Source organism: Phyllostomus discolor, chromosome 2 (assembly GCF_004126475.2).
Source record: "Phyllostomus discolor isolate MPI-MPIP mPhyDis1 chromosome 2, mPhyDis1.pri.v3, whole genome shotgun sequence".
NCBI classification, from domain to species: Eukaryota; Metazoa; Chordata; class Mammalia; order Chiroptera; family Phyllostomidae; genus Phyllostomus; species Phyllostomus discolor.
The window spans coordinates 124,642,617-124,667,137 of NC_040904.2; the positions used below are offsets into that span (position 1 = coordinate 124,642,617).

The 24,521-nt window shown below is 50.2% G+C and overlaps 1 protein-coding gene across 6 annotated transcripts in view; it reads left to right on the forward strand.

The window, feature by feature from the left end:
* SLC6A13 (solute carrier family 6 member 13) overlaps window positions 1–21,711 on the forward strand; it is a 36,192-nt gene extending 14,481 nt beyond the window's left edge. For 2 of the 6 annotated variants that reach the window (XM_036018510.1, XM_036018514.1), the window contains 14 exons: window positions 936–1,070; window positions 3,432–3,572; window positions 6,791–6,875; window positions 7,536–7,668; window positions 8,566–8,700; window positions 14,656–14,759; window positions 15,644–15,768; window positions 17,777–17,889; window positions 18,224–18,361; window positions 19,111–19,213; window positions 19,689–19,789; window positions 20,207–20,245; window positions 20,766–20,936; window positions 21,253–21,711. In XM_036018510.1, coding sequence (XP_035874403.1) covers window positions 936–1,070; window positions 3,432–3,572; window positions 6,791–6,875; window positions 7,536–7,668; window positions 8,566–8,700; window positions 14,656–14,759; window positions 15,644–15,768; window positions 17,777–17,889; window positions 18,224–18,361; window positions 19,111–19,213; window positions 19,689–19,789; window positions 20,207–20,245; window positions 20,766–20,936; window positions 21,253–21,375 — 1,646 coding nt within the window. In that variant the 3' untranslated portion in view covers window positions 21,376–21,711. The remainder of the gene's footprint in view (window positions 1–935; window positions 1,071–3,431; window positions 3,573–6,790; window positions 6,876–7,535; window positions 7,669–8,565; window positions 8,701–14,655; window positions 14,760–15,643; window positions 15,769–17,776; window positions 17,890–18,223; window positions 18,362–19,110; window positions 19,214–19,688; window positions 19,790–20,206; window positions 20,246–20,765; window positions 20,937–21,252) is intronic. The other 4 variants (XM_036018511.1, XM_028532235.2, XM_036018512.1 and 1 more) reach the window with 4 other exon arrangements.
* The last annotated feature ends 2,810 nt before the right edge of the window (window positions 21,712–24,521 follow it).

Genomic DNA, 24,521 nt, shown 5'->3' on the forward strand with positions numbered 1-24,521 from the left:
AAACTAAAAATAGAACTACCTTTTGATCCAGTGAGTCCACTGCTGGGAATATACTCTAAGAACCCTGAAACACCAATTCAAAAGAGCCTATGCACCCCTATGTTCATAGCAGCACTATTTACAATAGCCAAGTGCTGGAAACAGCCTAAGTGCCCATCAGTAAATGAGTGGACAAAAAAAACTGTGGTACAATTTACACAGTGCAATACTACACAGCAGAAAGAAAGAAGGAACTCCTACCCTTCACAACGGCACAGATGGAACTGGAGAGTATTATCCTAAGTGAAATAAACCGGGGAGCAAAAGACAAATACCATATGATCTCACCTACAAGAGGAAACTAATGAGCAAAATGAACAAACTAGCAAAATAGAACAGAGACACGGAAACAAGGAACAGACTGACAGTGACCAGAGGAGGGTCATTCTATGAACTCCCCGGTCTACTTTCCCAGGAGATAAAGGTCCATGGTGGGGACAACGCTAGCACTTCTAGCATCAGTAGACTTGTCTCATCCAAAGTCAGAACAAATTACTAAAGGGAAACGTGATTGGTCTCACACTAAGAGTAATTATTTCCTTGAAAAGAATTATAGTCTGTGGGCTATGTTAATGCTCCTAGATGTCCATTATTCAATGAACTTATTGTTATTGCCACAAGTTATGTATTATTTAGGCAATAATTGATGCTTGATGAAGAACAAATCTTGGTAGGTATAGATTAAAACTTCACAGTGAAAAAAAAGGGAACTGGTTAGGTTCTAGGTAACTTGGTGACTCTTGGTCTTGGCTGTGGTTCCAGACACCTGGACAGGAGCCCCCTGAAGTTTTTCATGACCCCCGCTCCAGGATTCTGATGGGAAGTATGGGGTGGAAATGGGAAAAGACTACTGTGGACCATGAGGAGGTAATGGACAGCCTGTTTCCCACCCACAGGTGCTTTTTTCATCCCCTACCTCATCTTCCTTTTCACCTGTGGCATTCCTATCTTCCTCTTGGAGACAGCACTGGGCCAGTACACAAGCCAGGGAAGCGTCACAGCCTGGAGGAAGATCTGCCCCATCTTTGAGGGTGAGTAGATATGTGTCTGATTCCGGGGTATCCGCACTTGGGATTATAGACCTTACTTGAATTGATTGGGTGGTTTAGCAGCCATGCTGATTGAGATAAGACTCCGTCTTTATGTTAAACCTAAAATTCATGAGCCCAGTATTGAGCTAATCACCCAGTCCATCAGAGAATGGAGAAGGTGGCAATGAGGATGTGTCAAAGGCTTTAGGTTAAATAAGTTGAATGCAAAGCTATTTTAGCTACATATTTTAAAAATATATAACAATGATTGGTATTTTCAAAATATATTTAATTAATTATAAAACATTTTAAAAGGGGATTTTAAGTGAAAAATGTATCATTAATAATTCTACCATCTTGATACAACAGCTGTTTAAAATTTAGGGTGTTTTAGTTCAAGATCTTTTCTATGTAGGATTTTCTTAAGTTTCTATTTTGAAATAATTATATATTCACAGAAAGTTGTAAAAATAGTACAGAAAGGTCATGTGTGCCTTTCACTCAGTTTCTCCCAATGGTAATATCTTACATAACTACAGAATAGTATCACCACCTGGAAATTGACATTGGTACTGCCATCCGTAGAACTTACTCAGATCTCACCACTTTTCCTTGCATTCATGTGTATAATTCTCTCTGTGTGTGAATTTGTGTGACCACCACCCCAATCAAGACACAGAACTGTTCCGTCACCCAAAGATCTCTGCCATGCTACCCTCTGTAGTTACCCTCTGTAGTACCCTCTGTAGTACCCCTCCCTACCAGCCCTACCTCTGGCAACCACTAAATTGTTCTCTACCTCTATAATTTTGTCATTTTGAGAATGTTATATAGGTGGAAACATACAAAATATAATCTTTAGAAGTTGGCTTTTGCACTGAGCATGGTGCCCTTGGGGTTCATCCAGCCTGTTCTGGTGTCAATAGTGCATTCCTTTGTGCTATTGAGTGCTACTCCATAGTGTGGATAGGTCACAGTTTACTTAACCATCTACCCAATGAAGGGTATTTGGATTGTTTACAATTTGAGGGGTTTATTTCATTCTTTCTGTCTATATGGGGTTTACATATCTATTAATATGGAATATACATAGTTTATATCTCTGTTTTACAGTTAGCATTATTTTCCATTATCTACACAATTATTTAATGATTATATAAACTTCAATCAAATAGATATATCATAATTTACTTAACTCTTTGTTTTTTGGATTTTTTTCTTATGTTCAAGTACTTATAAAATTGTTATATTCTGCTGTTATGTATTTGTTGAGATAGATCCCCTTGCCTTTTTGGAAGTTATTTCTTTGGCATAAATTTGCAAGACTAGGATCACTGGATCGAATGGATGATCAAATTGATGTCTTTTAGTATGGATTATTAATTGTGCTGTGGAGCCCTGACCAGTGTGGCTCAGTGGATTGAGTATTGTCCCGCAAAGCTAGAAGCCGCTGGTTTGATTGCTGGTCAGGGTATATGACTTTTGGTCTTAGTCTGGGCACATATGAGAGGCAGCTGATGGATGTTTCTCTCTCACATTGATGTCTCTCTCCCTCTCTTCCTAACTCCCTTCCTCTTTATCTAAAAAGAAACTTAAAAAATAAAATAAAATAAAATAAATTGTCCCATAGAAGTGTTATACTGACTTACAATGTCCCTTCTGTCTTTAACAACTCTGAGGTATGTGTGGTTCTGAAACTTGTCTGATATTGGAACTACCTGGGGACCTTCAAAACATCCTGAGGTTTGAGATTTAATTGGTCCGGGGTCTGGTCCAGGCTTTGGAATTTTAAAAACATCCCCAGGTGTTTCTAATGTGAAGACAGTTTAAAATTTATTATATTATTTGTAAAAAGTTTCACTCAGGCTGTCAGTGTGGAATGGTACCTCATTATTGTTTGATTTTGCACACCTGAAATTAATTATTAGGGAGGCTCTATTTGTATTTGGTCCTACATGAATTTTCTTTCCTGCTCTTAACATGTGGTTTTATACTTCAGAAATGTATCGGACTAGATTCAGGGAACATTTAACTCTTGGAATCCTGGAGGTAGTCTGCACATTTTAGAAATAACGTTGGGTTAATGAACTTCCAGAACCTAATCGGGATGACATGCACAGGGAGCAGGCTAAGGCTGCAGAAGGCAGGGAGAAAGGTCCCCTCTTAACCTGGGAAGGACTGTGGGAGCACGCAGCAACACTGCCTGCTGGGGAGATAGAGGACAGAGCAGGCACCCAGGCTCCAGCGCTTCTTGTTCTAGGACACCTACTGTGGAGCACAGACCTTCCCCTAAGCAGGGGCAGGTAGTGTGTGAGGAATCTGCCTGTTGTCCCTAGCTCAATCTGCCTGTTGCTCCTGTAGGCATCGGCTACGCCTCCCAGATGATCCTCATGCTCCTCAACACCTACTACATCATTGTCCTGGCCTGGGCCCTCTTCTACCTCTTTAGCAGCTTCACCATCGACCTTCCCTGGGGAAGCTGCCGCCACGAGTGGAATACAGGTGAGGTCACTTCTGAGTTCGTTTCCCCCTGCGGCTCTGCTGCGTGAGCTAGGACTGGGATTGTCCCTGTATCCCAGGCAACCAACTTCCCAACCATCATTTAGGATTCACTAGAAATCTGCCCAGTGAATCATGGAGGTCTTATACCAGATAAGAGTGAGATTTCACCAGCATCACAGGGAAAATGTCAAAGAATTTTTTAAAAATGTATTCAATACCTGTATTATGAATTCATATATTATGAAGATAGAACTGACTGCTTATGTGGTTTAGATATTTATTTATTCCAGCTTGAAATAGTGTTAATTTGACGTACTATGTGTATATTGTTTGTTCATTTTTAGTTTCTCATGCCTTCTCTCTGTTACCACTTTAGGTCTTTCCAACTCCCAACTCATTGGATTTAATCAGGGAATAAGCTCTCTTGTATGTCATTAATGTAATTCATTATAGCAGTTGATTTTCTCCTGTGCCTGTAGGACTAGAGGAGCCACCTGTGGCAATAGAACTGCTGAGTCTAACAAACTGAAGCAATGACAACTTAAAAATACCTGGGGTGGCGCTATCCCAGAGAACTTCCTGTGATGCTGTGCTCTCTGAAACGGTAGCCAACGTGTGGTTATGGAGCACTTGAAATGTGGCTAGTCTGTGTGAAGAACTGAATTTTTAAAATTTGTATTTAATTTTAATTAATTCAAACGTAAAGAGCCACATGTGGCTGGTGGCCACCCTTTGGACAGCGCAGATGAAGAGCATACTGGACATGTGTCCTGTTGGGGTCTCGGCACCACGTCTTGTGCTCACGGCCCATGTACCTCTCAGAGCACGTCAGTGAGGCCCTACCTGCTCCAGGATTGGCTTTTCTTGTTCAAATAAGTCGCTCAGTTCTGGGCTGGAGTTTGAGCCTTTTCCTGGCCAGGGAGGCACATTTCAGCAATGGTTAGCATCATACTCAAGGCCCCTCTTGCCCTCAAAATTTATGCTCCCTTTCCAGGCATTCTCCGACTGATCTCTGCCACCACCTCTATGCCACCATTTTTCAAATGAAAAGTCAAACCTCGGAGGTACTTCCTCTGCCACCCCAAGGTGCATTAGGTTCTTGGCAATACCTGCGCTGACCCCTGGCCGTGCTGTGGCACCTACATGCTTTTTGTCTGTTTGTCAGTCTGGTTTTCCCACACATCAGCAAGAGCTTGAAGGCAGAAAAGATGTCTTTATCTCTATAGCCTTTGTGCCTAGCACAGTGCTGGCTACATCATAAGCACTCAAAAATATTTGTTGGATGAATCAAGTTTTAAAAATGTTATATTCTAATATGTTCTTTGTGTATTTTTCTTCCCTCCCTCCCATTCTTCATCATTTTCTTCCCTCTTTTCTTTTTTCCTTCCTTCCTTCCATCTACGGGCACTGAAATCACCCCTGACAACCAGCTTGTCAGATGGTGATTTTATCAGATCTCAGTGGAGTTCTTCTTGTAAAACTGTGTGAGGTTTTGGTGGCCTAGGACTTTTGCTTCAGGCTTACCTCTAGGTTGATTGGTGCGGGGTTAACTCTGGGACAATTCTAAGGCAAATGCATTGTCAAGTCTTTTGCTTCTTGACATTTTGAACATTTCTCCTAGTGAGTCTGGTTTTACTTCAAGCCTAGCATCTTGAGTTGCTTAGGGCATCTTGTCTTGTCATCATGAAACACTTTCCTTGGTGTGCTGAAGCTTCAAGGAAAAGTGCCACATCTAGTGAAAAGAGTGCTCGACTGTCATTGTCATTCAACAGATATTGTTGAGCTCCAACTATGCCTGTTCTAATGCTCTGTTCTAAGAACCTGGGATGTGTAATGCAGAAAAGTGAAGGTCCCTGCCTGCATGGAGTCGTCATTCTAGTGTCAGGAGACAGACCATAAACACAAATAAATGAGTAATAGGTGTTGTGTTAGAAGAAAACATATGCTCTGGAGAAAAATAAAACAAGGAGGAGGTTTTGGGAGTTTTTTTGGGGGGTATAGTTTTAAACAGGTCATCAGCAAAGGCTTTTCTGAAAAGATGACATGAGTAATGCTGTGAAGAAGGGTAGGGAGTGAGCCCCTGAGATATTGGGAGACAGATACTAGGTAGAAGGCACACCCAGCCAAAGGCCCTGGGGCACCAGAGCTTGCAGTGCCCAGGGACCAGCAAGGGGTCTGTGTGGCTGGAGCAGGTGAGTAAGGAGCACTGGGAGGTGATTATAGGGGTTTTGGCTTTTTCTGTCTTGGTGAGATGGGAAACCCATCGGAGAGTTTTACACTGGGGTGTGACACAGAACGTGACTTAAATTTTAACCATATCACTCTGACTGCTATATGGAGAACTGGCTAGGGAGGCAAGAGTAGAGACTAGAAGCCAGTTGGGGCAGCCGGAGATGATGGTAATCTGCACCGGGTGGTGGTGGTGGTGATGACGAGAAAGGTCCGATTCTGCGTATTTTGAAGACAGAGCGTACACAACTCACTGGACTGGATTCTAGCCCTCCCCTACTCCATCACTTATAAGCTAAGACAGGCCATTGCTAAGCAAACTCACTCTCTCCATATATACAATGGTGAAAACACTAACTCTCCTAATATTTTTGAAGCATATTTTATCTATAAAATGTGAAAAACACTGTGAACACTCTTTGTGAAACTCCAAAGTCATGTTCAGGTAACTAAGAGCCACTACTTACTGAGTACTTTCCAGATGTGTTTGCACTTAATCCCCTATCAGTCCTACCAATGGACATTCTGTCCATTTCAGACATGAGGGTGTGCGGCTCAGACTCACAGGGAGTAACTGGAGGGCAGGAGGCCAGGCAGCGCGTTCTTGCACCTGTCCCTCTGCTCTTCAGCAGCTGGCTGTGGAACTTCCCTAGGAGGCTCCTTATCAGTCCTCAAAGGTGGTGACTTTGTGCACAAGTTACCTGGAAATATTTGAATACTTTGAGGCAGATGGTGTGCAGAGCATCTTTCCTGATGCCATCTGATCATGCTTTAATGAGAGTATGTCCTCAAACATTTAGAAACCGATGAATAAAAGCACATGGGAGAGGGTGGCGTAGGTCTGTTGAGGCTGTGTGTTTAAGGATGTTTTGTATAGACAACTTCAGCCCAGTTCCTTCCAGAAACCTTACTTCCATTCTCCTGAAATTTCACACCAAGTACTGGCTAATAATTTTTCTCTTGCTTCCTTCCCTGGGACCCATGAGTAGAGCACTGTGTGGAGTTCCAGAGGATCAATGGCTCCCTGAATGTGACCTCTGAGAATGCCACCTCTCCTGTCATTGAGTTCTGGGAGTAAGTGAGACCTGTTTTTTATCCCATTGTGGGCTGTGCACTGGAAAGAAGGGCTCAGCGTGGGTCCCTGCAATGGTGACTCTCAGTGGTTAACAAGGGAAGAATTTCTGTTGCCTTCTTTGGTGGCCCTGTCTCTGAAGGGGCTTGTTTCTGTGGTGCCTGTATTCGTGGTTAGTGCAGAACTGGTTTCAGAGATGAGAATTTAGCAGCTCTCCTGCCTTTCCTCACCCACGTGCCTACCCCCACGGTAGACAGTGCACACGGATGCATGTCCACACTCCTAACTGCCCTCCTCTCTTCAGCTGTGTGGACATGGTCTCTTATCTTCCCCTTCCCCCAATACTGATCCTCGTCTAGGGCATGATTCCTGTCAAAATATCCTAAAACCCTGGTTGAGAAAATACATGTTTGCACCTCCTTCTCTAGGTTAAATTGGTGCTCAGCGTCCCAGAGCAAACTTACTGAGAACAGTTTATATTTGCCTCCCTTTACACCTACCCCTATCTCTGGGCAAAGGAGAGCCTCATGGGTTCAGGTGAAAAGAGCTGACAAGCCTTTGGAGAGCCTGCAGGCAGGGCTCTGCTGCCTGTGACACACACGCGGGCTATGAAATGGAGGCTGGCAGCGAGAGTAGAGCCCAGCTCAACCTTTTCTCCCCAGGAGGCGGGTCCTGAAGATCTCTGATGGCATCCAGCACCTGGGGGCCCTGCGCTGGGAACTAGCTGTGTGCCTCTTGCTTGCCTGGGTCATCTGCTACTTCTGCATCTGGAAGGGGGTCAAGTCCACGGGCAAGGTTCATGTCAGAGAGCTCCTGGCCCTCCCATCCCAGGACTCCCTGCTCTCACTGGGGGTTCAGTCCCCTGGGAGTTCCCTAAGCTGTAGCCTAGTCAGTGGGAGGGAATGATCCAACAAAGACTTCCTTGATTCTGTGCTTCTCCAGGGTTCAATCTCAAATTCTTCTGGTCTTTGGGAAAATTAACAGGAAGAGAGAGAGAGGGAGAGGGAAAGAGAGACAATGGACACTTCAAGAGAAATTTGATCTTAGAATATACCACATATGTGGGCATATCACAAAATGAACACAGTTCATAGCTCCCTAGTTCGTTCAGCATTTCTCTGGGAAAAAAATTTTGGCAAGACCATCAGTCTCAAAATGATTCCTAGTCAATCCAAGAAGCTGGGGGGCTCTTGCCCAGAGTGTATGAGGTGTTAAGAGGGCATTCTGAGTTCTTCTGGACTCTCGCCTTGGAGGCCTCTGACAAGGCTTCCTTCCTGATCAGGCCACCTGGTCGCACTGGGCTTGGAAGCCCTGTGAGGACAGGGATCAAGTGTTGCAGGTCTTTGCATGCCCGGCAGCCCTTGCAATAGTTCCAAACATGGCTGTAGGGAGAATGCCTAAGTTCATTCAGTCGCTCAACAAATACTTAGCTATGTGTCAGGGGTGGGTGAGCACTTTGGCTAGAGGGGGAAGGGAGAGGAGAGGTTGTGGGCTCACAGCACAGGGGAGGTGGGACTGAACAGCAGCTGGGCTGTGAAGGCTGAAGCAGACAGGGAAGGCCGGGTGGGGGGAGGTGCACTCCTGTGGCCTCTTCTGCAGGTGGGGAGCTCCTGCCTCTGCCTCACTGCTGGGTCTCCAGCCCCCTCCCACCCGACTCACAAGTTTCTTATTTCTCATCTGCCCCTTGGCCAGGTGGTGTACTTCACAGCCACATTCCCTTACCTCATGCTGGTGGTCCTGTTAATTCGAGGCGTGACACTGCCGGGGGCAGCCCAAGGGATTCAGTTTTACCTGTACCCAAACCTCACACGCCTGTGGGATCCCCAGGTAAGAAGCCACAGACAAGGGCTGTCATGTGGCTTAGGAGGTGCTTGGGCTACAGACCTTCCCTGTGCTCTTGGGCCATCCCTGAGGGAGTGTCTCAGACATCTGTTAGCCGCAGTTTGCAGCCCCCTCCTTGCTCACAGCTGCCAGGAGAGCCAGTGGGTCCTCAGGCCTAGTAATATTTCTCAGGGGCAGTAAATTTGTCACTAACGGCCTTTATTCAGGAGCTGAATGCTTTTTCCCACATCTACTCATGCCCTTTTGCATTTTTCCCTGGCAATCTTATTTCACACCTGGCTTCCTCTCTATTTCTTAACCTTCCACCAGACACCACTCGGTCTCCCCTCTGTCAGGAGGCCCATTCCTAGGCCCAGTTCTCCAGCCCCTGCCAGCACCAGCTGGGCTGGGTTGAGCTTCCTGTCAATTGTCTAGTGGCCCCAGCCTCTTCCCATCCCTCAGCCAGCTTCTGGGTGGCTCTCACAAGGAGCTGGCAGTGTTGCTTGCTGACTGGAGGGATTTGCAAGGCAGGGCTTGAGATAAGAAACCTTTGACAGGTTTCTTCTCTTCTCCTGGTTGGCAGCCATTTTGAAAGCTGGCAAGGGCTGCCAAGGGCCAAGGGCTGGGGAGCATGGCTCAGCTCCCCACAGAGCCCCTGAGATGTGTTACCCAGCCCTGGGCCCTGCCTCTGCCTCCCTTTGTGCTGGAGAAGGCTCTCTGTCTACAGCCAGGGGTCCTGAGGAGGCTGAGGGTGGGAGGTGCCCAGGACAGAGAAGATGAACAAGTGGATGGCTGTGCAAACATTTTAAATAGTAAAGTACCAGCACAGTCACTGAAATTGCTGAGGGGGAGCAAGAGAAAAGGGAATGGCACACACATCCAGGGTACCTCAGAGGCCAGGACTCAGCAGAGGCAATTGCTCCCCTTTGTGCTGAATTTGGGGTTATTTAGAAGCTCAATTATTCTCAGTCTCCCATCCTGAGATTCTACCAGGGCTGCCAGGGCTCCTGCCATCAGAAACATCCTCATGGAGTCAAGTAGCCTTGTGTCCTGGATATTTCTCCATGATCTTCTGGTGGGACGTGAGCTTATCCTTCTCCCCTCCCATTGCTTAGACATAACAGCGAGACAGATTGCTGCTGTGTCATCTCCACGTGGGGCACAGGGTTGTAGTCAGGCTTTGGTGTCAAACTGCAGAGCCATAGCCATTCGAGCTAAAAGGGCTCCAGAGGTCACCCAGTGCGAACTCCTCATTGCACAGATGTGCAAACGAGGCCCAAGGTCACACAACAAGTGGCAGGCCAAACAAAGTGTATTTTTATTTTGTGAACCATAAACCCTTTGGCTTGTCTGGAACCAATGGGTCGTGATGGAGAGTAGGTAGCAAGCAGGAGTTGTGGGGCAGCAGAGTTGAGGGAAGGCTCTGAAGGACAGGGGTAGAGTTTGACTTGGATGCCCCACATAAAAGGGAGCATAGTGGTGCTGGAGCAGCAGGGGTGTGAACCAGCATGTGACTAAGCCACAAAGCTTGCGGAGGTCAGGTTGGGAAAGGGCAGGGGGAGGTGCGTATTCGGCCGAGAGACAGGCAGGTAGGCCGAGAGACAAAAAGGAGAGAGGGCCCAGTATTTCTGGAACTGATTTATGGTGTTTCTGATCAATGCCTTGTTTGTCCTGATCGGCGATCTATAGCTAACAACTAGTGAGTGCTTATGGCGTCCCTGGCACTAAGAGGTTTTACTCTGCTAGTTCAGCTCATCCTCACAGCAGAGCAATGAGGTATCCTTATGTTGTAGATAAGGAAAATAAGGCCTAGAGAACTTAAAGAATTTTCCATCCTCACTCCTGTACCTGGAAGGCAGGTATCAATGATGACAAATTCCATGCTTTATGATCTCTTAACATCAAAGTTCCCACCTGTATATATCCTCCAGCAAATATAAAGCTGGTGGACCAGATAGCTTTCAACTCTGAGAGTTAATAAGGCCACAGTTCTGTGTTTGGGTTACTGTAGGGAATAAGACGTCTTTTAAACCTCCCTCCAGGACACCGACCTTCCAGCCCCAGCCCGCTGTTGGCTGTGCAGAGAGTACATGTCTTCCACATCCTCTGAGGCTGTGAGGAGGACAACTGTATTTCAAGAGCCAGGCTTTGTCCTGAGCTTTCGAGCTGCCTGCCTCATTAGCCACCTGGTCCTGGTTCCATGCTGAAGCGAGACTTTTGTTGCTTGTGAGCAGAGCAACCCCTGCCAGGTGGGCTGCCCAGGCCAGAGCACTAATTGATGTAGTTGGCACTCCCCAGGAGGTGTGATAACTCCAGCTGGTGTTTGCCTGGCACTTAAGAGAGGTGCAAAATCCGTGCTAGCCAACACAAAGACCGAAGACATCTCTCTGGCAAATACTCAGTGTGGGAGTGGGGAGCCTGGCAGAGACGATGCTGGGTTATCTGGTTTCCTCTTCTTCTTTTGCCAGCCTTTCTGGTGCCAGGTGGCTCGCTGCCTGTGCTGGTGTCCCCGGGGCTTGTCTCTCGCACGTGGGGAACGGCCACAGGAGACTCAGGGCTCCACCCGTGCAGTGTGTGCTTTGTCCAGGCACCCGGGTCTCTCCGTTTGCCTGTCCTGCTGCGCTTTGGCAGGTTGGTAAGGGCAGGGGCTGGTGGGAGGGTGTCCAAAGAGCCTTTGTTGGGCCTTTTAAATCTCTAGGCTAAGCTATTCTAATGAAGGGTTTATTTAGGGAGGAGGTTGGCACCATCGGTGAGAACGAGTCTTTTGATTTAGATGCTGTGCGTTGAAATCTGTGGGACATCATCACCCAGGGTTGCTCTTTAAAATAACCCAGCAACAAACAGCAGCAATAGCTGACACGCTGGTCATGTGCTTGTCATTTGCCTGGCACTCCACTCAGTGCATGACACAGTGTAACCTCCCACTGACCCCGGGAATCAGGGGTTAGCCTCATTTTACAGATGAAGAAACTGAAGCTGAGACAACTGAAGAAATTTGCCCCAAACCACAGAACCAGCATGCGGGGGAGTTTGGGTTTCATCCTGAGTAGTCTTTTGGAGTCTGCTGTCTTAATCACCTTGACATTCATTTTCCAAAGAATATGAATTATTTGAGAGTTTTAAGGGCTGTTTATTTTTAATTACTCTAAAAGATGGGATAGGGGGACTAATGTTTATCTATGTATTAGGCATTTTACATACATTATTTTATTTATTCTTATACCCATTTTCCTAATGAGAAAAGTATGGTTTAGAGAGGTTAAATGACTTGCCTAAGATCACACAGCTGGTAATTAAGAGTTAGTCATTGAACCCACTTCATTTTGACTCCAAAGCCCAGGTTTTTTCCATTCCACACGATGCCTTCCTAAATACAGTAAATGTAATAATCTTTGGGGTTGGACTGAGAATTGAAAATGTCTTTCCTGGACCCTCTAGAACTCTGTGCCCCCTGAGAATTATTTTTTGTCTACATTCCACCAAGTGTTTTTCACAAATGTTTTATTTGTCGTTAGTCTTCTGCCCCAGCGAAGACACACTGGAACTTCGTTCCAGAAACCAGGGTTCCTGGCGTGGGCAGGGTCTCCTGGCGTGGGAACAGGACCACTTGCTCTGCTGGTTCCTTCAGCCCTTCCTCTGACCCTGTTCCTCCCCCTTATCCCAGCAGGCTTGTCAGCCAGCAGCTGTGCAGAGAGCTGGCCTTGCCAAGCTCCCAGTGAGGGGGCTTCAGTCAGAGGCATCACATCTGACCCTGGTCCTCTGAACTCCCAGCCCCCTGCTGCGTTTTTCTCTGTTCTTATTCCCCTCTCCTCCCAACTCAGTCTTAATCTGGCCCCCTTGGGGTGAGGGAAACTGCCAAATCACAATTTTTCTTCCCAAGCCCAAGTTTACAAAACTGTATAATCACAGGACTTGTGCGTCCCTGCCAGCATGTGGGCACTCGACGGTTTCCCTGGTGGCGCGTGGGAGTGCGGGTCCGGCTGCACCCTGTGCGCTGGCAGGCGTGCAGAGTGAACATGCGGGCTTGGGAAAGGCCGCCTGATCTCAGGACGCAGATACCTCCCCCCTCCCCGCCCCCGCCCCCGCCCCAGGCAGATAAGCACTGCTCCCAGACCACATCTCAGGCCCCAGAGCAAGTCCGCGCTGTGCAAGCTCAGAGCTGCTTGGAACCCGCTGAGTGAGCGGGAAGGAAACAGAAGAGAGTGACCTCAGGCCAGAGGTCAGTTTTCCTGAGATGACCATCCTCACAGTAGTATCTGGGGCAAAGTTTTGGAAGAAAAAAATGATTTAAAACACCTCCTCAAACTGTTGTGGCATCACACCGAATTTTGTAAATGCCCCCATTCTTGTCAGCGGGTTCTTTTCATTCCTACCCTATCCTTTGGAAATAAATCCTGATGACCCCTCCCTTTCCTATTATAATTTCCCTCAAGTTTAAAAAAGTCCCCAGGTGTTTCCCCTCTGCATGCTGTTTCTTGCTGGCTGGCCCCTTCTGGGTGTGCCCTTTTCCTTGGTGGCAGCTTCTGCCTCACAGAATTCCTTGGGGATAAATTAAGGTAGCAGAAGGGACAGGAGGCTAGAGACATTCTCCCCCTTTCCTCACCACCACCTTTCCCTGCTCTTTTCCCATTCCCGAGGCAGGGGAATAGAGCAGGAGGAGTGCGGCCCCTGCGGGTCTCTGACGCCAGTTGGTGGGGCTGCGGGGCAGAGATCCGCCCCTGACTGCTCAGTAGGATCAGCCAGGGAGCTCTGAACATGATACGGATTTCTGGGTCCTCCTTTAGCTCTACAGATTCAGTGTCTCAGCTGGGGATGCTGATAGAGGAATGAATGAGATTCTGATGTAGCCAGCTCGCTGGTGGTCCCTGGGGCCCACTGTAATGCTGAGTGGAGTGAGTGTGATGGGAGAGAACAAGTGAGGCTGAGGGTGGTGGTGATAGTGAGAGAGGCCGGGAAAGGACTTTAGGAGCTCTGGACAGCGCAAAGCTGAGGCTTTAGTGTGTGTGTGGGGGGGGGGGGGGGCATTGGGAGCCCCATATTGGTGAAAGGAAACTGGGCACCTATGTGGGGGCTGCTGGGGCGGAGCCAGGCAACAGACCAGAAACGGGGAACACAGGAATGTTGGGACAATGGCTGCCCACGCCTGCACCCAGAGCTCGGGGCTCCTCGTAGAGCTCACATCCTCCAGAGGCCGGAGGCTAGGGGAGGGTCTGTAGCCCCAGGACCCCACTTCCTGGCGATCTACAGGGTTGCTTAGTCCTGTTTTCCTTGATGTTCTTTCTCTTTGGGATGTTATTCTAGCTGTTAAACCTAAATCATAACAGGCACAGCCTGGGTCGGCAGCTGAGATAATAACAGTAACAACATAACCTATGTTTAGCTGGAGAGCTCTTCCCCGCCAAGGAGTACAAAGCCCTTTCCCGACGCATTTCGGATCCTCCTCTCGACTTTTTGTGAGCGGAGGATTACTCTTCCTGTTTTTTGGACAGAGGGTTGTGAGGCACCAGGGGCAAAGCTACATGCGGTGATAGCACTGACAAGGACCCATAACCCTAGAGATCCTGCCTCTGTTTGGAAACATTGCTTCCAAACTGGCAAACCGGTCTCACCTCCAGGAGAGCCCAGGCCAGGAGAGAGCGGAGGCAGAACCCGGGCTTTGTTTCCGTGATAACGTGGGACCGGGCCGGCCTTCGTTCTAGAGTGTCCCTCCTCTGCTCGCCCTCCTCCACCACGGGTCCTTTACTCGTCTTCTTCGCATGCCTAATACCAAGAGACCCCATCTAGGGGCCCCGCGAGTAGCGCCCACGGGGGTGGCAGGGGGGCAGAGGGGCTGCACAGGCTGAGGGCAGGGTTCTTGCTGCCCCGGAACCGGAGCCCGGCTTGGCCACGGGCCTGTGTGCCCCCACGGAACCCAGGTGCCTGGCTCCTGCGGTGCGGCTTTCCTGCCTTTTCCCTGTGCAGGTGTGGATGGACGCGGGCACGCAGATCTTCTTCTCCTTCGCCATCTGTGTCGGCTGCCTGACAGCCCTGAGCAGCTACAACAAGTTCCACAACAACTGTTACAGGTGACTGGGGGCCTGAGCCGGGAACCGCCTCTCCGCACCGCCCCGCCCAGGCGTGCGGGGTACAGGGTGACACGGAGGGAGCACCGCTCATGGATTCGCCCACCCTGCCCCTCACTCTGCTTTCCAATACTCCAGGGCTACCAGTTGCTGGAAGGGGCCCACCACAGCACAGGCAAACAGTTGGCCAGGGAAGCAGAGAGGGATGGGGGCCGGCCTGGGCCCTGGCTCGTGTATAGGCTGTCGGGCTCAGGAGTGTCAGCAAGCCTGGGGAGTTAGCAGCCACGTCATGCGGTGGGGCCTGAGCCCCACCGGCTTTGTGCGTTTGCCCCGCAAACACGGACTCCTTGCCCATTTCCCTTCACCCCTCCCTTGCTGGTGTCCCCTCCCCACGGTTCCCTTGGCCTACCAGGTTCATATCAGAGAACTTGGGCCAGTTTTAATGTTAGTCCAAAGTGTCATCTCATACCTTTTGGAATCAAATTTAGGTAACTAAGAGTTATTGGTTGCTTGGGATTATCCAGGCCTACATCCCCAACATTAGCACCCCACACCGAACTGTGTCAGAGTGATGGTGTCCCAAAGGTGTGGTGATGATATGGCAGGGAAGGGAGGCTGTGTGGCAGTTTGTAATTTTTAGATAGTATTTCACTTCTTTGGAGCCTCATTCTTTTAGGAAGAGTTTGATTTATCCCAAGTCTGAGCTAGTGGAGTCAGGGGGCTGAACCACCCCAAGTGCTCATCTTCACTCCACTGGCAGCCACCTCCCACCGGCCTGCTGTGAGGGGCAGGGCTGCCCTGGGGCTGCTGTGGGCTCTGGACTGCAGGCCCCAGATGCTGCAGCCCTTTCTTACCTGCCTGTTTCCACCTCCACACCTCACCTGCAGGGACTGCATGGCCCTCTGCTTCCTCAACAGTGGCACCAGCTTTGTGGCTGGGTTTGCCATCTTCTCCATCTTGGGCTTCATGTCCCAAGAGCAGGGGGTGCCCATCTCCAAGGTGGCCGAGTCAGGTGAGTGTTGGGGAGGCCCAAGAGTGTCGATTCTGTGAGCTTCCAACCTTCACCAACCGGCTTCTGGGGGTCTTTCTAGGTGAGTCACCTTTTAGTGAATGTCTCCCAGGAAGACCCGGGGGGAGGACTTAAAAACAGCAATTCCATCTTCAAAGGGAGAGTGGGTATTTAGTGAACAGTTTTCTTCGCACCCCAATGTTCTTAGGCTGCCAATGTTACCAGGTTCATGTTTTCCCCTCCAGAAATAGTTTAGGCATAGATGAGAAAAAAACACACCTGAATAGACATGCCCATTCATCTATACATAGGTACATATTTCTATTTCTTACCTCCTTTTTTTAAAAAAAAAGATTTTATTTATAGACAGAGACTAAGGGAATGAGAAAGAGGGAGAGAAACAGTGATGTGTGGTTACCTCTCGCATGTGCCCTGACCCACTCATGTGCCCTGATTGGGAATTGAACCTGCAACCCATTTGGTTTGCAGGCCAACACTCAGTCCACTGAGCCACATCATCCAGGGCTCTTCCTCCCTTCTTAAAAATCAGTTGATAACATATTATATATACTGTTATGTACCTTGACTTGTTTTGTTCACTTTATTTTTTTAAGGTTTTATTTATTTTTAGAGAGAGGGCAAGGGAAGGAGAATGAGAAGTTGAGAAACATCAGTGTGTGAGAGAAACATTGATTGGTTGCCTCTCTCATGCCCTCAGCTGGGGACCTGGCCCACAACCCAGGCACGTGCCCTTACAGGGAATCTAACTGGTGACTTTGGGATGCAGGATGATGCCCAGCCCACTGAGCCACACCAGGCAGGGCATTTTGCTCATTGTAATATGTATCTCAGAGATAAGTTTATATTGGCTCATAGAGTTTCCTCCTGTTTTAAGTGAGTGCTTTTCCACCGTGTAATCTTGTTGCTTCCTTCAAATACAATCAGGGACTGGTGCCATCTCTAGGTAAGCTGTAAGTGTTCCTCTTACTCTTCTCCTGTTCTCGCCTACCATCCACTTGTATTCTGTAGCAAGGCAATTCCTTATCACAGCATTCACAAGCTGACCCTTGCTATTCAGAGTGCCAAGCACTGGGCAACTGGCATCGCTGACTCATTAAAAGTGATACTATTTCACTTTTATTAAGCACTTACTATATGCCAGGTACTGTGCAGAGCATTCTGCCTGTATCATGCGATAGAAAACTGTGAAGCAGGTGCTAGTATCATCCCCACCTCACCAGTGTAGGGAGTGTGGCTTTAAGAGGTAAAGGACTGTAGAAGGTCACAGGGTCACACCTTTTTTTCTTTTTTCAAAGGAAGCTTCATATGGCTGAACCCAGGTGCTAGCATGTGAATCTGTTCCTGCTATTTTAAGCCAGCTGAGAGGAACATTAGTTTATTTGAGAGATTGAGTATCAGAGGTATTCTGAAATTAATGTCAGTTCATAGGTTGTAGGGTGACAGGAAGGGCCCCAGGGCAGAGGTGGCCAACTGGTGGCCCCAGGCACCGCCCAGTCTTGGGGGTATTTTCTTCGGAACCATCTCCTCTGCTGAAAGCACACGGGGAACGTGCAGTTGGTAGAGGAGCATGCTGGCTCCAGCCAGGCCCTACCGCTCTCCTTCTCTGCCCTGGCCCGCTGCACAGAAGTACACAAGGGCCCCCGAGTTGTTTTTCAGTTTGAAACCTCTGGTTTGGGGCAATAGATCTGGAGAGTGAGATTGGAGGATTTGGAGAAATGTGGGTGATATACCCCTTTCTGTTTTCCAAGGCCCTTTAGACACATAGCCTCTAGGGTCTATTCCTGCCAGTGAGAAAACCGTGGGTCGTGTCCTGGAAATTTGGGATCAGGGAGAGGTTTGGGTGGTTTCTCGTGGGTGAGGATGGTGGTGTGATGGGAACTTTGGGGTGGAGTTTCTCTGCCTCCACTTGCTCCACAGCGCCACGCTGGGGGCACACGTGGCCTGCAGCGAGGCCAGGCACTGGGTTGTGTTCCTCTGCTTTCTGCTGCAGGCCCTGGCCTGGCTTTCATTGCCTACCCCCGGGCGGTGGTGATGCTGCCCTTCTCGACTTTCTGGGCCTGCTGCTTCTTCTTCATGATCATCCTCCTGGGACTGGATAGTCAGGTATCAAGAGGCGGCCACTCAGAGGCTGAGAGATGAGTGGGTGTGTTGGGGCGGGGGGAGGGGGAGCCATGGGCATGAGGTTCAGCTTGATGCCCTGGTGGACCTTAGAACCGTTGGGAATGGGGGTGGGGGGGTGGAATGTCAGGCATGGATGCCCTTCCAGGAAACAAGAGGAGCTTTGGAGGGTGGGTCCAGACCTAACCGGGCAAGAACAGTGCTGGGGGCTTTAGACAGGGAGCCTGGCAGGGTCAAGCCCAGGAGCAGCGGGCCAGTGCTACCTGGTGGAGCTGATTCTGGGAGCTCCCCTTTCTCCAACCCTTTTGTCCCCTCTCAGTTTGTGTGTGTAGAGAGCCTGGTGACAGCGCTGGTGGACATGTACCCCCAGGTGTTCCGTAAGAAGAACCGGAGGGAGGTCCTCATTCTCGGAGTATCTGTCATCTCCTTCCTTGTTGGGCTGGTCATGGTCACAGAGGTGAGGATCTGGGAGGCTTGAAGGTGGGGACTGAGTGAGGAGGCAGAACGAAGGCGGGCAGCTGCCACCTGTCAGGTGGAGCAGGCTGCTGTAGCTTCAGGGCACTGGGACCTGCTCCTGTCCCAACTGCAGGAAGCACAAAGCAGGCAAGTGCCTCCCCTGGCCTCTGGGAATTGACCACCTACTTTTGGGACTGGGGGAGGGGTAACTTATCTCCATGTTAAACTGAGAGGTATGGAAAGGATGGTCTCTGGGAGAGAAAAACTGCTTCTCCAGAAAGATCTCATAATTTTCCAGGCAGCTGCACCAGGTTCCAGGGATAAACTTCAAAGGGAGAAGGGGAGCCCTGGGGATGGGTGATATTCCATGTGACGACTCGAAGGGGAAGGCGGCGGATGAAGCTTGTCATCTTGATGACACAATAGCAGTGACAGTCCTAGTCTGATCTTGGCCAAACAAGTGCACATTATGTCTTGGATTTCTGTGTCAGTCTCTAAATGTTCTCAGGGACAATCTAATCATCTCTGGCTATTTCATCTCTCATCCATCCAGAAACAATAAAAAATAGTTATTGCCTCCTTTCTGCCTAGTGCCTTACAGCTTACAAACTACCTTCTCTTTTCACATTTGTCTTTGGTGATCCCCACCAACCCTGTTCTACACCCTGAGGGTGTGTAGCTGGCCAGCAAGGCGGTAAATGTGTCTGTTTCCTCTGGATAAAGTTCTGTTTTTTATTCCCTCCCTGGCAGGGCGGTATGTATGTGTTTCAGCTCTTTGACTACTATGCAGCCAGTGGCATGTGCCTCCTGTTCGTGGCCATCTTTGAGTCCCTCTGTGTGGCTTGGGTCTACGGTGAGTGACTTTCCTGAACCCCGTTACTCACCTCTATCCCAGGGCCCTTAGACAAAAGAGAGACGTCCACTGCTCACACCCACCTTTTCTTGGGACTTCTTCCTTACCCAGCCTCAAAAATCTCAAGAATCCAAAATTGCTACCACTGGAAGAGCCCTCTAGAGGTTGCCTCACCTACCCTCCCAGCCATGGTTGCACCTCGACCGCAGGTGGTCCCATGTCCTGTCCTATCCAAGCCTTTTCAGCTCCTAACAGCCTTCATCATCAGGAAGGCAGTGCCTCTGCTGCCCGCTGGCCTCGATGTCCCTGCCTCCCAGGGAAGAGCTTTCTTCCAGCTGGGATCTGTAAAGACAACCATGATATCTGCTGCTCATTGGCCCTTGACCAGCCCGGTCTGCATGGGCCCCATCCAGATACTTCAGGTGCTAAAGGATGTCTTTTGTCTCCCTTCCTTCCTTCCTTCTCTTTGTGGTAGGAGCCGGGCGCTTCTATGACAACATTGAAGATATGATCGGGTACAGGCCTTGGCCTCTTGTCAAATATTGTTGGCTCTTCCTCACACCGGCTGTGTGCACAGTAAGACTACCTCCAGGGAGGGGAGCCAGGTGAAGGGGTAGAGAGATAGTGGGGGCAGGAGGATAGGTAGGCTGTTAGCCTGAGAAGGAACTTCTCTGTGGGGATTGAAAGTCATTTAGATTTTCATTCATCTTCCTGTTGGATTCTAGAAAATAAGAGCAAAGTAGATTTTTTCCTTTCCACTTCACAGCAGGATAGACTGAGGCCTGAGCTGTCAGAGTGTCCAACCAGCACCACAGTGTGGGTCTGCTGTTGCAGGCAGGACTGGAACCCACATGCAGGGGGCCATGTGTAGTGGCACTGTTAACCACCGCAGTAGTAACAGCAACTGGTTTACAAAGTACTTTATACTTTTAACCCATTTAACCCTCTCAAGAACCTCATGAATTAAAAATTACTATTGTATTTATTTCTCAGAGGAAACTGAAGCCAAAGGGGTTTAGCACTTTACCCAAGGTAGAGAGTGGGCGGGGTGGGGGGGGGCACTTGGTTCCAGAGCTGGGCCCTGAGCACATTGTGCTGCTTCCTCTGGCTTTTCCATTTGATCCTGCGGTCCCCCTGAGCACCCACAACATGCAGGCTGAAAGTGGGGCCTAACCTCTGCCACCGAGGTATTTGCACCCTTACCTGATGGTGCAGGCGACTTAAACAACCGAAAGCAGGCACACTGCACACCAGCAGGCACACTGTCGTGTCTTAATTGGGAGCCAACCATGTGTAGAGGAGCTCATGGGCCTGGGGCCTGCAAGCCCAGGGAGGGACAGGGTAGGTGCCCTGGAAATACCTACCTACTGGCGGTGTGTACTTTGAGCAGAATGTGGACGGAGATTGGAAGCTGATTGGAAGCTGATTGGCCCAGATGAGACTGAAAGAAAATCTAGGCTTGGAGTGTAATCTCTGTCAGCTCCCCCCGGGGGGCGCTGAGGGCACAGGGACCTCGCTTCCCAGCCCCTTGCTTTTCTGCTCTCATCTTCAGGCCACCTTCCTGTTCTCCCTGATCAAGTACACCCCGCTGACCTACAACAAGAAGTATACGTACCCTTGGTGGGGGGATGCCCTGGGCTGGCTCTTGGCGCTGTCCTCCATGGTCTGCATTCCCACCTGGAGCTTCTACAAACTCAGCACCCTCAAGGGCTCCTTCAGAGAGGTAGGGAGTTAGTCTAGAGGAACCCTAGGGGGAACCCTAGGGGGTGGATGGCTGCCTGCCTGGGGGGCAGCCAGTGCACAGGGGGCAGTGAGCCTGGTGTGGGGATCAGGGAGGGACAGAGTGAGTGCTGAAAAGGCTCCGAAGGAGACTGGATGCCTCCAAGACAGTGGCTGGGATCGGAGGACTGGCGCCTGGAGGGTATGGCGGTGTCTGGGGAGACGGGCAGACCTTGGTGGTGAGGGCACTGGCAGACCTGCCCCACCCCACCCCCACCCCCAACTCCGCCTCATGGCAGCCCCCTGGACTCTCCTTCCAGAGACTTCGCCAGCTCGTGTGCCCAGCTGAGGAACTGGCCCAGCGGAGCCAAGCAGGACCCTCTGCCCCTGCCTCACCCAGGACATCACTTCTCAGACTCACAGAACTAGAGTCCCACTGCTAGGAGGGTGGGCCCTTGGACAGTGCCTGTGGGGCTGGCCTGGGGACGGCTGCACAAGGGGAGGGTGGGAGCAGTCCCTCTGTGCTTTTTCTGTCTCCCACCTGGGGTAGATTATTAGATAAAGGGGGTATTTTGGAACCACCTTCTCAGCTGGGTGCCTCCCACTCCAATTTCCCTGCCCCAGCGGTGGCTGAGCAGGTGTGAAATGCCAGTATGCACAGCATAGCCTTTGAGAGGGGCCGAGGAAGCTGGGTGAGGGCTGGTGGGTGGGCTGAGAGGTCTGTTTGGCTTCTGCCCCTCTTACCCTTCATTCCATTAAATCAGAGTTCTTCCCGCTGACTGTGAGCAGTTTTGCCTCGTTCCTGCCCCTCTGCCTTGACCCTTCTGTCACTTTAAAGTTGCAGCTTCAGGAGACCCCTGCCTCCTTCCCTCATTGAGTTCTCATGGACCATGAGCAGAGGGCACTGCTGTGCAGAGAAGGGAGATGGGGCCTGGCTGAGTCCTCCATGACCAGGCACTTGGACTGGAGTGGTGGGGTGGTCTGTCACACCTCTGTCCATGCTTCCATTGGAGTCCCTTACCACCTCCTTCTCTCGGTGGGACAAGAAAGGCAACGGAGTGAAGAACAAAGGAGAAGACCTGAGCCCTCGCTAGAAGAAGGACGTGGAAAGGCTGATTGGGCTACTGCCCATGTTTCCCTTGCTGTGTCCTTGCCTGACCCTGTCTGTCAAGCCAGTTACTGTGTGGCCTGCCCAGGGCCTGGTGCCAGGGGCATAAAGAGCGAGACGGCCTTGGCTTTGCAGACTTGAGGCAGCAGGTACATAAAGCCCTGGCCGAGCAGGGCACTACCCTAGCTCAGCCAGCAGAGGGACCCCACTTCCTCAGGATCACCCTGCTTCTGTGCTAAAAGGATAGATGCTGGATGCAGCGTGGCCACGGTCAGGCTCTCAGGGCCTGAGCTGCCGGATAGACTGTCAGGGTTAGGCTGCAAAGAACACCCAGGTGCATGGCCAAGCCAGAATTACTCAGGGTCAGTGGGCATGGCCTCGGCCCCAGAGGACGCCACAGCTGTGTCTCTGCAGCCTCACCCTCAGCCTCAGGGACACATGTATCTCTGTGTGTAGGTGTGTGTGGCTGAACACACACAACTACATTGCCCCCTGAACATGTGGAGGCGTTGGTGGCTGTGTCCCCAACTCTGTTAGATGGTTCCTCCAGTGCTGTTCCGGGGCAGCGTGCAGCAATTCCCAGAGCTGAAGGTGGGGGGCGCAGTGTACCCTGGGCGGTGTTCTTAGTTTCGTTTTGTTCGTAAGTTAGTTAGTGGGAAAAACATGGGAACCTTTTCCAGTCTTCAGATTTAGATTTCTTGCTGTTGCTGGGAGAATTTGTAAGAGTTAGTGACAGCAGCCCTGCTGTCTGTTGCCTGTGACTGCTCCTTTCCGGACAGTGACGTGATGGGCAGCCCCAACCCCCGCCCCCGCTGTGTGCCAGGCTCAGTTCCAGCCCTGAGACCAGAGAAATCAATCCGCTAGAGAAACGTGCAGAAACTTGAGATACCACACATCTGGCATGTCCAGACATCTGACAATATTCCCAGAACACGTACTGTATGACCGTATGTTCATGATACATGAGGAGCAAAACTAGACACCGTCTTAAATGACAAACCGTGACAAATGCTATGAAAGAAAAGAGCAAGAATAACTGGGGTACACAAGGAGCCTGATGGTTTGAGTTAGGTGGTCTGGGAAAGCAGAGTGGCTTTCAGACTGAGGGTGTAATGCTGGTCTCTCCACCATCATCTCACCAAAGTTGCAAGAACCTGCTAGGCCCAGGAAGGGGTCTGGGCAGTTCAATAATGGTGATTTGAACCCCACTTGCGATATTCATTAGTGGTGGAATATAGTGTAAAATTTATCCGTTGGCTAAGAATTTGGAGATGTGGGTTATAGTCCTGACCTGCTGCTACCGTACCGTGTGTCTTTTTGGAAGTTGCTTGGAATTCAGGTCTTTGTTTTTTTTTCACACGGAGATGATACTGTGCACCCCACCCGCACACCCACAAGTTTGTTGTAGGGCTCACATAAGGCAGTGAGTGGGTGAGCCCTGAAGTCATTAAACCCGGGGGTGGGCGGTGGGTGAGAGGGATGTTCTCTGACAACCCAGGGGGCGACGGCAGAGATGGGCAAGGAGAGCTCCTTGCCCGAGGCGGGTGGGGCAAGGGAGCCCAGGGAAGTGTGGACGGGCCAGCTACTCCCATTCCTCTCCCCGCCGGGAATGGCAGATGCCAGATCCTGCGGTTCTTTGAGGAAGAAGGCACAAAAGGAAAAGGGGCCCTCTCTTGTTGAGCGGCCGCATCTGTTAGAGAAGAATGGCAGAGGAAGAAAGGCAGGCAGAGAGCCTTGCCGTGGGCGAGACCAGAAGCCCAGGAAACCGGAGACTTACGAACAGGGCCCCTGGAGAGAGGGAAGTCACTAATCACGCACCAAGCCCTCTGCGCTGCCTCCGGGCCTCCGATCTCATACCTTGGACCCGCACACGTCTCAGATCTGCACGTGTGCACACAGACACACTCTTTCATGATCGTCAGATAAACGTGCGCAAGCTCAGACGCCACGGGCAGTGGAGCCCACTCCTTCCTAGAGGCTTGCAGTGCTGATGTGTGGGTCTAGCTTCTTCCTAGCTCTGCGGCTTTGGACAAGTTAATTTCTCTGATCCCCTGTTTCTCCTCTGTAAAGTGGGAATGAGAATATTTACATCATTGTGCTGTTGGTCCCAGGGAGGAGAGCTGCACTGGGAAAGCAAATCCATCCTACTTTCTGTGGCTCTAGCCCTACCACGTTGGGTTGTCAATGAAACGGAAAAGCCCAGGAGTTAAAGACATCCTTGCTGTCCTCTAGCTTCCTGGCCGCAGGCGTAGGGTTGGCCCTGGGCGCCAGAAAGAAGGCTACACATTTACTGAGCTAAGCATGTTTGCTAGGAGGCAAGGGAGAGGTCGCCCTAGCACAGCCCTGCCTCCCGTGGGCCTGATGCCCTGTCACACCAGCAGTGCCATCCCAGAAAATCAGCACTGAGTCCGCCAAGCCCCAGTCTACCCCCTGGTTCGGGGGGAGCAGTGCCCTCCCAGGAGAGGGAAGGCTGAGATCATT